The 12,628-nt window shown below is 44.1% G+C and overlaps 1 protein-coding gene across 1 annotated transcript; it reads right to left on the reverse strand.

Moving 5' to 3' along the window:
- Positions 1-4,723: 4,723 nt before the first annotated feature.
- igf3 (insulin-like growth factor 3) lies at positions 4,724-12,224 on the reverse strand. Its single transcript, XM_066644561.1, has 4 exons — positions 12,120-12,224; positions 8,875-9,022; positions 7,083-7,267; positions 4,724-6,838 (listed from the first exon to the last, which is right to left on the reverse strand). Exons 1-4 carry the CDS (start codon positions 12,156-12,158, stop codon positions 6,791-6,793), a joined length of 420 nt encoding a protein of 139 aa, XP_066500658.1. The 5' UTR covers positions 12,159-12,224; the 3' UTR covers positions 4,724-6,790.
- Between the last annotated feature and the right edge of the window lie 404 nt (positions 12,225-12,628).

Consider the following 12,628-nt stretch of genomic DNA (forward strand, 5'->3'; position numbering starts at 1 on the left):
GTTTTGTGTTAGTGTGTTTCTGGTTGTGTTTGTGGTGTTTGTTTTTGTGGTGGTTGTGTTTGTGTGTGTGTTTGTGTTTGCGGTGTTTGTAGTTTTTGTGTTAGTGTGTTTCTGTTTGTGTGTAGTGTTTGAGTGTGTGGTGGTTGTGTTTGTTGTGTGTGTGGTGGTTGTGTTTGTGGTGGTTGTTTGTGTGGTGGTTGTGTCTGTGGTGTTTGTGTGCTTGTTGTGTTTGTGTGTGTGGTTGTGTTTGCGGTGTTTGTGGTTTTTGTGTTAGTGTGTTTCTGGTTGTGTTTGTGGTGTTTGTTTTGTGGTGGTTGTTTGTGTGTGTGGTTGTGTTTGCAGTAGTTGTGTTTGTAGTTTTTGTGTTAGTGTGTTTCTGGTTGTGTTTGTGTGTAGTGATTGGGTGTGTGGTGGTTGTGTCTGTTGTGTGTGTGGTGGTTGTGTTTGTGGTGTTTGTTTGTGTGGTGGTTGTGTTTGTGGTGTTTGTGTGCTGGTTGTGTTTGTGTGTGTGTTTGTGTTTGCGGTGTTTGTGGTTTTTGTGTTAGTGTGTTTCTGGTTGTGTTTGTGGTGTTTGTTTTTGTGGTGGTTGTTTGTGTGCTGGTTGTGTTTGTGTGTGTGTTTGTGTTTGCGGTAGTTGTGTTTGTAGTTTTTGTGTTAGTGTGTTTCTGGTTGTGTGTAGTGTTTGAGTGTGTGGTGGTTGTGTTTGTTGTGTGTGTGGTGGTTGTGTGGTTGTGTGCGTGTGGTGGTTGTGTTTGTAGTAGTTGTGTTTGCGGTGTTTGTGTGGTGGTTGTGTTTGTTGTGTGACTGTGTTTGTGGTAGTTATGTTTGATGTGTTTTTGCTGGTGTGTTTCTGGTTGTGTGTCTGGTGGTTGTGTTTGTTTGTGTGGTTATGTTTGTTGTGGTTGTGTTTGTGGTATTTATGTTTGATGTGTTTGTGTTGGTGTGTTTGTGGTGCTTGTGTTTGTGTGTAGTGTTTGAGTGTGTGGTGGTTGTGATTGTTGTTTGTGTGGTGGTTGTGTTTGTTTTGTTGTGTGTGTGTGGTGGTTGTATTTGTTTGTTTGGTTGTTGGTTTGTTGGGAGTTGTTTGATGTGTTTGTGTTGGTGTGTTTCTGGTTGTGTGTGTGTGTGTGTGTGTGTGTGTGTGTGTGTGTGTGTTTGTTTGTTTGTGTTGGTTGTAACACACAATCACAAAACCCCTATGAAAAGTATATACTTAGTCAATTACTCAAGACATAAAGGCAACATTGATGATTCTGTGAACTGCTGTCCACTTGTTTGTTTTTACTTTCAGAAACTCCTCGTCTTCTAAGGTGGAACGGTTAGAGACTGGGGCTTCGTAAACACATTAGAGCGGTTTCCAGCGCAAACCGACTGCAGAGCAGCACATGGAGAGGAGACATTTTTATTATTATTATTATTATAATTATTATTTTAATCATGAACATCACCTTTAATGCTTGGTCTTCCTGAAGGCTCTATTCTTTGATTGTTTGCCATAGAACTTTGGAGGTTGTCGTTATTGTGTACAACACCATATAACACACTTACAGTCGGATTTTGCACCAGAAACTCACTTCCACAACATTTAAGGTGGATCTGAGTTACCAGTTATAACTGCTGCATCATTTAATGTTGCTGGAGAATCAGTGCCTCCAGTCACCTTAAAAGGTGAATCAGTTCAATTCTAAAGCATCTGCTCCACCCTAAAGACTGTGGCACTCATTCTAGTGCCATTTAAGGTGGAATGGTAAATTTGTTCAACAATTTATGGGGAAAAAATGACCTGTTTTAGACAAAATCTGATAAACGGTGTGTTAAATCATCGTGTGCATCTACAAAACACTATACACCCTTTACACTATACACAGTTGCGATGTGTATTATTTCTGTACACAGTGTGGAGAAACTAGTTCCAGTCAGAGCTTAAACAAATCTTAGTCTTTACCAGAACTAACAGCTTTGACCACATCAGCACAGATTTATCAACATTACATTGGCTGCTGCACAGATTCTGCATCGATTACGAAACACTGCTCCTGGCCTAAAGAGCTCCAGATCCGTGTGTGTGTGTGTGTTTAGTTACTGCATCATTTGAACACAGCATCTGTCCTTCACACTGTGTGTAAATCTCATGACGAATCACCAATAGAAACGCTCCAAAATCACTCTCAATAACATCTTTTTACACTGACTTTCACTGAAAGTTAAGAAGGTTTTTCCTGCTCCTTTAAAGTTATTACAGATACATATTTGTTTTTGGACAGTGATTCTATATCACAGTTTACACTGAATTATAACCTGCAGGTGCTTAGAAATATAACGATTATTTATAATAAGTAGATTTAGCATTTCTTTTAGAAGCTGTAGAAGTGGAGTTGTACTGGAGGGGACTGTGGTGTCATGTTTTCAGGGTTAAAGCTGCATGTCATGTGAGTGAGCTTGTTCTTAAAAACGTCTAACTGAAAATATCCCACCCTCACCCTGTAACCCTCCGTCCACAGCCACTCCCCAAAACCCTCATTGACAGTTGACTGGGGCAGCTCTAGCAGGGGTGAAATTTCACAACTTTTCACAGAATTTTGCTTGGAACTCCAGTGTGAATGTGGAGATTTAGGCCTAATCCCATTCCTTATTTCCCCCCAGTGGTTAAACTCTTCAAGACACTGATACTTCATCAGAACACAAATAAAACAGAGCAGCGCTTCATTCCCAGGCGACTAGCGTCGCTCTGTAGCAGCTCTGCACCAGTCTGCAGTGATATCAGAGGAGCTGCTGGTTACATTTAGAGCCTCATTTTCCTTCAGAAGAGTTCCACAATCAGAGATTACCCCCCTCTCCTCACTCTTCTGTGACATGGAGCTCAGCTCAGATTCTCATTCTGCAGAGTTCTGTTCTAACTTCCAGTTTCACCTTAAATGCTGCAGTAGCATCACACACTAGAATGTAATTGCTTCACCATTTAAGGTGGAACTGTAAAGACCTCAGCTGCTCCTCGTGCTGTTTTCTGCTCGTTCTGAAGCAAAGGCCATAATCCACTGAATCTACATTAAACTCAGGTAATACACTGGGGATCAGAGTTTAAAGGAACTCAGTCAGAGCATGAGACTTTTGCTTTGTTTTATTTGAGTTATTTATTTCTCCTTACTGGTTATTTTATTTTATTGTATTTATTTTTTTTATAACCATCTTTGTACAGCACTTTGTTTCAGCTGTTGTTGTTCTTTAAAGTGCTCTATAAATAAAGTTGGGTTGAGTTGAGTTGAGAGCTTGTGTTTTCGCTGCATCTGCAGAAAACCAAGTCTGCTTCCTTGCAACATTTCTTGCAGATGGAATCAGGCCTTGTATTAGCACTTTCACTTCTCCAAAACCCCCCTCTCCCCCGGAGCGCTGGTGGAGGAACATGGGACACAGGACACAGTTAAAAACACCTCACAAACAGTCACTTTTCTCTGAGAGAGAAGCTGTGTTTTCAGAAGGAAATACACTTTGTAGCCCTGTTTTCTCTAGAAGGCTACAGGACTGGGGCTTTGACTCCAGGTGTGTGAATGTGTGTGTGTGTTATCATGATAATGACGCAGGAGAAGCTTATCATCTCCCACTCCAGCTGCTAGATTGTTTCTAAATGGAAAAGAGCTCTGTCTTTGGGAAGAAAGACCCATGGGTCGAGCGCTGGGTAAAACACCTTTATATATTTCTTTTAAAGGGACGCTACGTAATAATTTGTCCTTAAAATTACAGCTTCAAAATCATTGTGATGCTCCACTGAGCTGTAACAGTGAGAACAGAGCCTCCGTCATTGCTACTCCTGGCTCAGCACTGCAGAAACTGCACTGTGTACGTTTTGGAGGAGGGTAAGAGACCTTGACACTTTGGGTCGGTTCAGACCACTGCACACCGGGAACTCCCCACAGACCTGAGTTTTGGAGACCTCAGACCCTCAACTGACCCCTCACTCACTGCCTGATATACACCCGGCCGTCGACAGGGGGCGCTGTAACCAGATCAACAGTGTTACTCCTTTCAGCTGGCACTGGTTTTAATCTTGTGGCTGATCAGCCAAAGCTTTTGCCCATGCCACATTTGATGTTTTAGCTGTATTCTGTTTAAGCAGATTAACTAATCCCGGGTGCCAATCCACCTACTAACGTGTGTTTTTGGAGCGTGGGAGGAAACCGGAGCACCCGGAGGAAACCCACGCAGACACAGAGAGAACACACCACACTCCTCACAGACAGTCACCCGGAGGAAACCCACGCAGACACAGAGAGAACACACCACACTCCTCACAGACAGTCACCCGGAGGAAACCCACGCAGACACAGAGAGAACACACCACACTCCTCACAGACAGTCACCCGGAGGAAGACACGAACCCACAACCTGGAGCTGTGACAAAACTGATTGATTTTACTGACATCAAAAAACAGTCTGGTTAGTTTTTATTATTATTATTATTTCAAAACAAAACTGACCAATTTTAGTGGCATCACCAAAAAATAAAATTCAAACCAACTGCGTGAACAGTGTTTTGAAGCTGACGGTGTTTTTTTATGAAGCTCGGATTCTTATTTAGAAACACAGACGTAATATGTGCCGAGGTGCAGTGTGGGTTTGGACAGAAAAACCTGGGTCATTCAGATAGATGAAAGATTTAAAAATCATCTTTTAATAATAATAAAAATATATATTTATGTGATTCATTACAAAAAAAAACAAGGCTCTAAAATTTTGGCATTTATTATTTTACAGATGTACTTCACAGTCTAAACAGCACTCACAAAAATGATAAATAATAAACAATGATCTCTTTTAATAAAAATATTCACTTAAACCTCGCCGCTGTAGAATACTCCAGTCTCTGCAGTGCCGGATACAATCAAACATCTGGGCCCTGAAGGGGAATTCCACCCATTTTACTACAACACTGTCCCCCACCGTCTACTGTCCTCACTGTGAGGGGCTTTTAGAGGAGGACGTCTGGTTCCATTCACCTCCACTGTCCACTGTCCCCCACCGTCTACTGTCCTCACTTTTTGTGAGGGGGTTTTAGCGGAGGACGTCTGGTTCCATTCACCTCCACTGTCCACTGTCCCCCACCGTCCACTGTCCTCACTTTCTGTGAGGGGCTTTTAGAGGAGGACATCTGGTTCCATTCACCTCCACTGTCCACTGTCCCCCGCCATCTACTGTCCTCACTTTCTGTGAGGGGCTTTAAGAGGAGGACGTCTGCTTACATTCACCTCCACTGTCCTCTGATATAATTGTGTTTACATGTCAGCCACAAGAATATGGAGATAATTTTGGAAAATGGGTGGGATTACCCTTTAAGGACTCTTCTCTATGAATTTAAAGATTAATTTCTTTCTAACATCAGTGGTTTTGTTCATATACTTCTTCAATCCTGATTCAGAAATTGAGCCTCTGGTTTTGTATTACTATGGATTGGTTAAAATGAACATATATTCATACTATTGTAAGTGTGGGGTATGGAACTATTTTCTGTGGAGTGATGGAGCTAACTCTAACCCTAACTTGGGTATGTGTTGGAGTGGTGGCTGTGATCTAGAACTAATCATAAGCATCAGCACCTGACCTGAATGCCATCAAATACTCACAGCAATGTTCTACTGCATCTAGTGTAAAGCCTTCCCCAGAAAAGTAAACTGCCACTTCAGCAAAGAAGAAACCTCAGGCTTCAAGAGGGCTGTTACTATTGGTTTTAGCAGTGTGCTAACTAGCTAATGCTAATGTAATCCATGTTTATAGCTAACAGTGTGTGATACAGTGTTTAAAACACACAATAAAACATTAGAGATAATTAGAGAGTAGTGTTCGTGATGATAATACCGTTAGCTTCAGGCTAACCATGCTAATTGTTGAGGTATAAGCTGATATTACCTGTTAGCAAAATTAGCCTCAAAACTTCCGTGCTAACGTAATGAAGCAAATTCCAGATAGCTAATATGCCAATGCTAACTGGTTAGTGCAAATAACAGAAGGTTTAAATTGTCTTAAAGTGACCTATTATCTGTGTAATACCCAGTCAGCACAGATTAGCAGTGCTAACATGGGTAATCTTGCTGTTTGTGCACTCTTGACTAAGTGGAAATAAAATAAAATATATATAAGCTATTTATGCCAGTGATAATTTAAAAGTTCTATTTGTTTGCAGCGTTTGACGGCAACAACAACATAAACCTTTAGTGATCATACATTAAAAAGTGTAGACGTGTTCTCTGCAGAGAAAGTGTCACTTATTTACATTCAGAAAATAAACACATGCTATTTAACGGTGGGCACATTAAAGGTGCAATCAGTCATTTTCACAACAAAAAAAGTATTTTTCATAAATGTAATTATTCATTGCTTCTGTGTTTTTTCAATAAGATGCAGAATCAAACTTCCCTGTTTTCTCTGAGTGAACTAGTTCATGCTCCATAGAGCGGGCCTGTCGCGTGGGGGCCGCCATGTTTGTAGCCTAATGAAATCTGGTACAGAATTAACCCCACTAGGTGTCAGTATGAGGGCTGTTCCATAACACGAAGAAGAAGCAGAAGAGAAAACGACTGATTGCACCTTTGGTAATAAATATTAGAAATGATCATTGAGTCTCAGTCTTTAAATCAGGGTTCGACTGTGATCTGAGTCTGTGAGAAGATAACGTTCTTAAAGGAACCGTTCTCTCTCTTTGCTGATGCTCCTCTTTTGAACCAAGGTCTGAGATGTCATTAAGGTTCTCCTGAGAAAGTGTTCTGTCTTTAGGTTCCCAGGTGAGTTCCTGCAGGTCCCGCTAGAGTCGGTGGAGCTGTTTCAGTAGAACCCGCCAGAACCGAGCCTCCTACAGAACACAGAGAAACGTAAAGAAATGTCTGTTACTTTATTATAAACAACTGTAAACGAATTTACACAAATTAAAGTTAAATATATTATTTATTATATATTAATTATATATTTATCATATATTTATTAATAATTACATATATACTATTGATTATATGAGTTATGGAAATATTATTTATATAAACTATTTAGTAAAAGTGCACTGGAACATCTATGAGGTTTGGTGTGATGCTCACTCTGACCTGTTGTGTGATTTGTGTTGTTGTTGTTGTTGTTGTTGTTGTTGTTGGAGCGTGGCGGCGCCCCCTGCTGGGTTTGGCACAGTATTTCTCCAAGTGCTGCAGGTCACAGCCTTTAATGCAACACTGCTCCACGATGCCTGTCCCTCGAGAACGAGATCCTCCGTAACGGGCTCCTGCAACAGGGCCTAACACACACACACACACAGATACACACACACACACACACACACACAGAGGAATTAACGATCAGCTGTTCTGGAAGACTCTACATATTGGAAACTTTGCAGTGAGGCATTGATTACGTTAATGAAGGTGTGTGTGTGTGTGTGTGTGTGTGGTGGGGGGTGTCTGTGATAAACACCCCACTGTTTTCAGGAACATGTTCTGTGAAAAATAAAGAGGCAGCAGAACAATATTTAATTGTTTGGCGAAAAAAAATTGATAAGGTTATTATTGAAGCCTTTATCACTGAGGCTGTGTCATTATGTTCCTGATTGATAGAGGGAGAGAGAGAGAGAGAGAGAGAGAGAGAGAGAGAGAGGACAGAGGAGTGTGACAGAGGTGGAAGAGTGAAAGAGTGAGAGAAAGAAAGGAGTGAGGAAGACAGAAAGAAAAATGTGGGAAAGGAAAAGATTATATATGTGTATACAGAGAGAGAGAGAGAGAGAGAGAGAGAGACAGAAAGAGAGAGAGAGAGAGAGAGAGAGAGAGAGAGTGTGTTATGGCCTTGGTTGAAGAACAAGGTGAAAGGGCTCAGAAAAGAATGAAAGAAAACTCTGACGTCAACAGAAAAGAGTGAGCGCGGGCGAGCGATGAGATTACTGGGTGATTTTTGGGAGCTGATAGCCGGAGGTAACTCGGCGCTGACCACGGGGAGGTTCTGGACGTCTCTGGCCTATCGGAAGCGCCCGTGTGGCCGTGTGGTTGGCGGCCGGGTCGGGGTGAGGTGGCAGTGCCTGCGCTGATAAGGCGGTGTGTATCTCAGCTGAAGAAGGTCAGTTTACTTGGCTGATGTTCACGGCTGTGATTACAGGATCCCGAGCTCAAAACAAGCGCAGGGTTCACAGAAGTGTTTCTGAAAAGGAATTCATCTTAAATCACGTTCTCCTCCTCGTCTCCGCAGTGGAACACAGTGCTGTTTCTTAGTGAAACGTCTGTGACCTGCTTTGGTCCAAACCCCACGAGCCCCACAGCAGTGTTCTCCCCCTGTGTAAACAGCCCCTGTTCAGAACGCACCTGTTCCTTTAAATGATAATGAGCCGCTCGCTGTTCACCCCGACCCTGAGCGCACAGCAGTGAGGAGCGAGGAGCAGAAGCTCTGGTTTTTAGCCGTTTTCACTCTGTTCTCTTTCTTCTCCGTTTTTACTCAGTGCTCTTATTTATCCGCGCTCGTTGTGTCTGTTTTGCTGAGTTTAACCTCGTCTTTGTGCTCTCACATAAACGCGGGTCCAGCGCTGTGATTGGACAGACTCAGGCAAGGGGGCGGGGCCATTCTAAAGTCTCTGCACCTGACGTCAGAAGCGGAGCAGAATCAGAACGACACGTTTTATCCTGTGTTTTCTGACTCTTATGAAATAATGGAACTCCATGACATGAGATGCTCTGGAGCAGCTGCACATGACTAAGAGTGGTGAGTGTGATTCAGAACTAATCAATAACACCAACCCCTGAACCTCTCTGATGATCAGGAGGTGAACAGGAGTTCACAGTGAAGTGCTGAGAGTGTGTTCTCTGAGGAGGAGGCGGTCACGAATGTGGCACATGTGTAAACATTGTTTATGTTTGTGTTTACCTCTGTAAAAGCCTCGGTCTCCGCACACAAACTCCAGATCCGCAATGAGCTCCGCTCCACACCGGGGCTTCGCTGCATCCCCCAACTCCGGCAGAACCGCTACACACACCAATACACAGTACACACATACACTCCTCCAGCACAGCACCTGTTCAGAGAAAACACACATACACAGACACAAGTTATCACACACGTACACACGTACACACATACGTTATCACAGAGCAGAATACACCACACACACACAAACACACACACACACACACACACATACACAGACACAAGTTATCACAGAGCAGAATACACCACACACACACACAAACACTCTCTCTTTCTCTCTCTCTCTCTCTCTCTCTCTCTCTCTCTCTCTCACACACACACACCTGCTGATTTATCACACAGCAGAACACACTCCTTAAATTCTCACAACACATCATACACATTTGCGCACACACTCCTCCAGCACAAAGGGGGATTCCCCATTTCACTCAGACACGATGTGTTCAAATGTTTGTGGACACCTCTCTGAACCCAGTGGGACGCCCTGGAGCAGCTGCACATGAGCCTAGGGTCAGAGGGGCCCCCAGCACCGGGCGGTGGAACAGTGGAACTGTGTGCCCTGCAGTGATGGAGCCAGGAATGAATCTGAGAGCCAGAACTAATCCCCAACATCAGCTCCTGACCCTAACTGATGAGTCTGAACTCCATCAAATCCTCACAGCAGTGTTCCAGCCTCCACAGGCGAGTAGCGGGTGCCCCCACTGTGAATAAGTGAGGAGCAGGTGTCCACAAACTTACTGACCTTCCAACTCAGATATAGTTCCGTTAGCACATGGAGATAAAACACACCCAGCAACAAAACAGGCCGAGCGCCCCCACACACACACATACACACACACACACACACACACAGACCAAAATACCACCTTAAAAACCAACTCAACCACTTTCTCGCATGCAATTTGGAGGCAGTAATGAGAATAATTAGCATAATCGCAACGTGCCAGTGTCAACTCTTTCTAAAAACACAAACACAGAGCTGAAAATAAAAACGGGTCCTGAGTCACTGCGACTTTACAGACTCCACACGGGACAGAGGTGCCCCCCACGGAGCCGCTCCACGCTCGCATAAAACATTTGTGTGCAGCATATAACTGTAATAGAAACTACAAACACTCTCCGCTCTTTTGTGATGCATAAATGTGTTTGTATAAAACCCTGACAGAGTTGTGGAACAGTGGAACTGTGTTCTCTGGAGTGATGGAGTTCCTCTGGTGTGTGGAACAGTGGAACTGTGTTGTCTGGAGTGATGGAGTTCCTCTGGTGTGTGGAACAGTGGAACTGTGTTCTCTGGAGCGATGGGGTTCCTCTGGTGTGTGGAACAGTGGAACTGTGTTCTCTGGAGTGATGGGGTTCATCTGGTGTGTGGAACAGTGGAACTGTGTTCTCTGGAGTGATGGGGTTCCTCTGGTGTGTGGAACAGTGGAACTGTGTTCTCTGGAGTGATGGAGTTCCTCTGGTGTGTGGAACAGTGGAACTGTGTTCTCTGGAGTGATGGGGTTCCTCTGGTGTGTGGAACAGTGGAACTGTGTTGTCTGGAGTGATGGAGTTCCTCTGGTGTGTGGAACAGTGGAACTGTGTTCTCTGGAGTGATGGGGTTCCTCTGGTGTGTGGAACAGTGGAACTGTGTTCTCTGGAGCGATGGGGTTCCTCTGGTGTGTGGAACAGTGGAACTGTGTTCTCTGGAGTGACTGAGATCCTCTGGTGTGTGGAACAGTGGAACTGTGTTCTCTGGAGCGATGGAGTTCCTCTGGTGTGTGGAACAGTGGAACTGTGTTCTCTGGAGTGATGTGGTTCCTCTGGTGTGTGGAACAGTGGAACTGTGTTGTTTGGAGTGATGTGGTTCCTCTGGTGTGTGGAACAGTGGAACTGTGTTGTTTGGAGTGATGGAGTTCCTCTGGTGTGTGGAACAGTGGAACTGTGTTCTCTGGAGTGATGGGGTTCCTCTGGTGTGTGGAACAGTGGAACTGTGTTCTCTGGAGTGACTGAGATCCTCTGGTGTGTGGAACAGTGGAACTGTGTTCTCTGGAGTGATGGAGTTCCTCTGGTGTGTGGAACAGTGGAACTGTGTTCTCTGGAGTGATGTGGTTCCTCTGGTGTGTGGAACAGTGGAACTGTGTTGTTTGGAGTGATGTGGTTCCTCTGGTGTGTGGAACAGTGGAACTGTGTTGTTTGGAGTGATGGAGTTCCTCTGGTGTGTGGAACAGTGGAACTGTGTTCTCTGGAGTGATGGGGTTCCTCTGGTGTGTGGAACAGTGGAACTGTGTTCTCTGGAGTGATGGGGTTCCTCTGGTGTGTGGAACAGTGGAACTGTGTTGTTTGGAGTGATGGAGTTCCTCTGGTGTGTGGAACAGTGGAACTGTGTTCTCTGGAGTGATGGATTTCCTCTGGTGTGTGGAACAGTGGAACTGTGTTCTCTGGAGTGATTGAGTTCCTCTGGTGTGTGGAACAGTGGAACTGTGTTCTCTGGAGCGATGGAGTTCCTCTGGTGTGTGGAACAGTGGAACTGTGTTCTCTGGAGTGACAGTGTTCCTCTGGGATGTGTTGGAGTGGTGAGTTTGATCCAGAACTAATCCCCAACACCAGCCCCTGACACTCACTGATGATGATGAGGCTGAAGTGTGTTCTGACCCGGTTCTCTCAGAGTGACTCTTTCAACAGTGTCACCACTCATCCTTATGTACACTGAGAACTCCCCACAAGCCCGAGTTCTGGGGACTGACCACAACATTATAACCACCACAGTGTGGCCCTCAGACCTTTACACTGAGCATTTCTCCTGCTCCAACAAGAACTGTCCGCTTCGTGAATAAACTCAAAACAGCATCTAATTTAACAGTGCACACACACACACAAACAAACAAACAAACCCTTGTATCTCCATTGCTTCACATGATTTTAAACAGCTGTTTCCTCCTCTGCAGAGCATTACAACTTCTTAAAAAAAACTGACCAGTAGAAACGCTCCACTCTAAAGGTCTATATCCTCCACTGAAGCTCTAATTCTCTTTAAAGGTGTGTGTGTGTTTCTGTATGTACTCTGTATAAAGTATGTATTATGTGTGTGTCTGTGTACTGTGTGTGTATCTCTGTATATAATATGTGCAGGGTGTGTCTGTGTCTATTATGAGTATGTATATATTATATGTTCATCTATCTGTGTGTGTGTGTGTGTGTGTGTATACCTGGAAGGAGAGAGGTGTGTATTCCTCAGTGTGAGTCATTGCTGCTGTGGACGCAGTGTGTTTTCTGAAGAATCTCCACTAGGTCCCACACTGCACTGCTGCTTTATATGACAGGACCAGCCACACACATACACACACACACACACACACAGTTTATCTCCGGCTCTCTCTCTCTCTCTCTCTCTCTCTCTCACACACACACACACAGTTTCTGAAAAGAACACAGGGCTTAAGCCTCTGGTGAGCAGTAGTTTGTTATTGTGTGAGCACCAGTTACTAAGAGTTTAGCACAAGTTATGAACATTGGTGAGTATTTGATGAGCACCAGTTACTATCAAGTGTGAACAGGATGTTGTAGTGAGCACCAGATACTAGTGATGATCCCAATCCTGATCCGAGGCGATACCGAGCCCCGATCCGATACTTTTATCTTCGTAGATAGTGCTGTTACACAGTGCACACGTAAGGTACAGTGTAAAAACCAGTAAAAACCGAACATTTTAAATCAG

This window comes from Hoplias malabaricus, chromosome 14, assembly GCF_029633855.1.
Source record: "Hoplias malabaricus isolate fHopMal1 chromosome 14, fHopMal1.hap1, whole genome shotgun sequence".
In the NCBI taxonomy this organism is placed as follows: Eukaryota; Metazoa; Chordata; class Actinopteri; order Characiformes; family Erythrinidae; genus Hoplias; species Hoplias malabaricus.

Excerpts from the sequence above, each read along its gene's own strand:
- igf3 (XM_066644561.1), bottom strand. The coding sequence starts at position 12,158 with ATGACTCACACTGAGGAATACACACCTCTCTCCTTCCAG. Across the intron at positions 7,268-8,874 it reads AGACCGAGGCTTTTACAGAG|GCCCTGTTGCAGGAGCCCGT; the intron begins GTAAACACAAAC and ends TGTGTGTGTTAG. Across the intron at positions 6,839-7,082 it reads CAACACAAATCACACAACAG|GAGGCTCGGTTCTGGCGGGT; the intron begins GTCAGAGTGAGC and ends TGTGTTCTGTAG.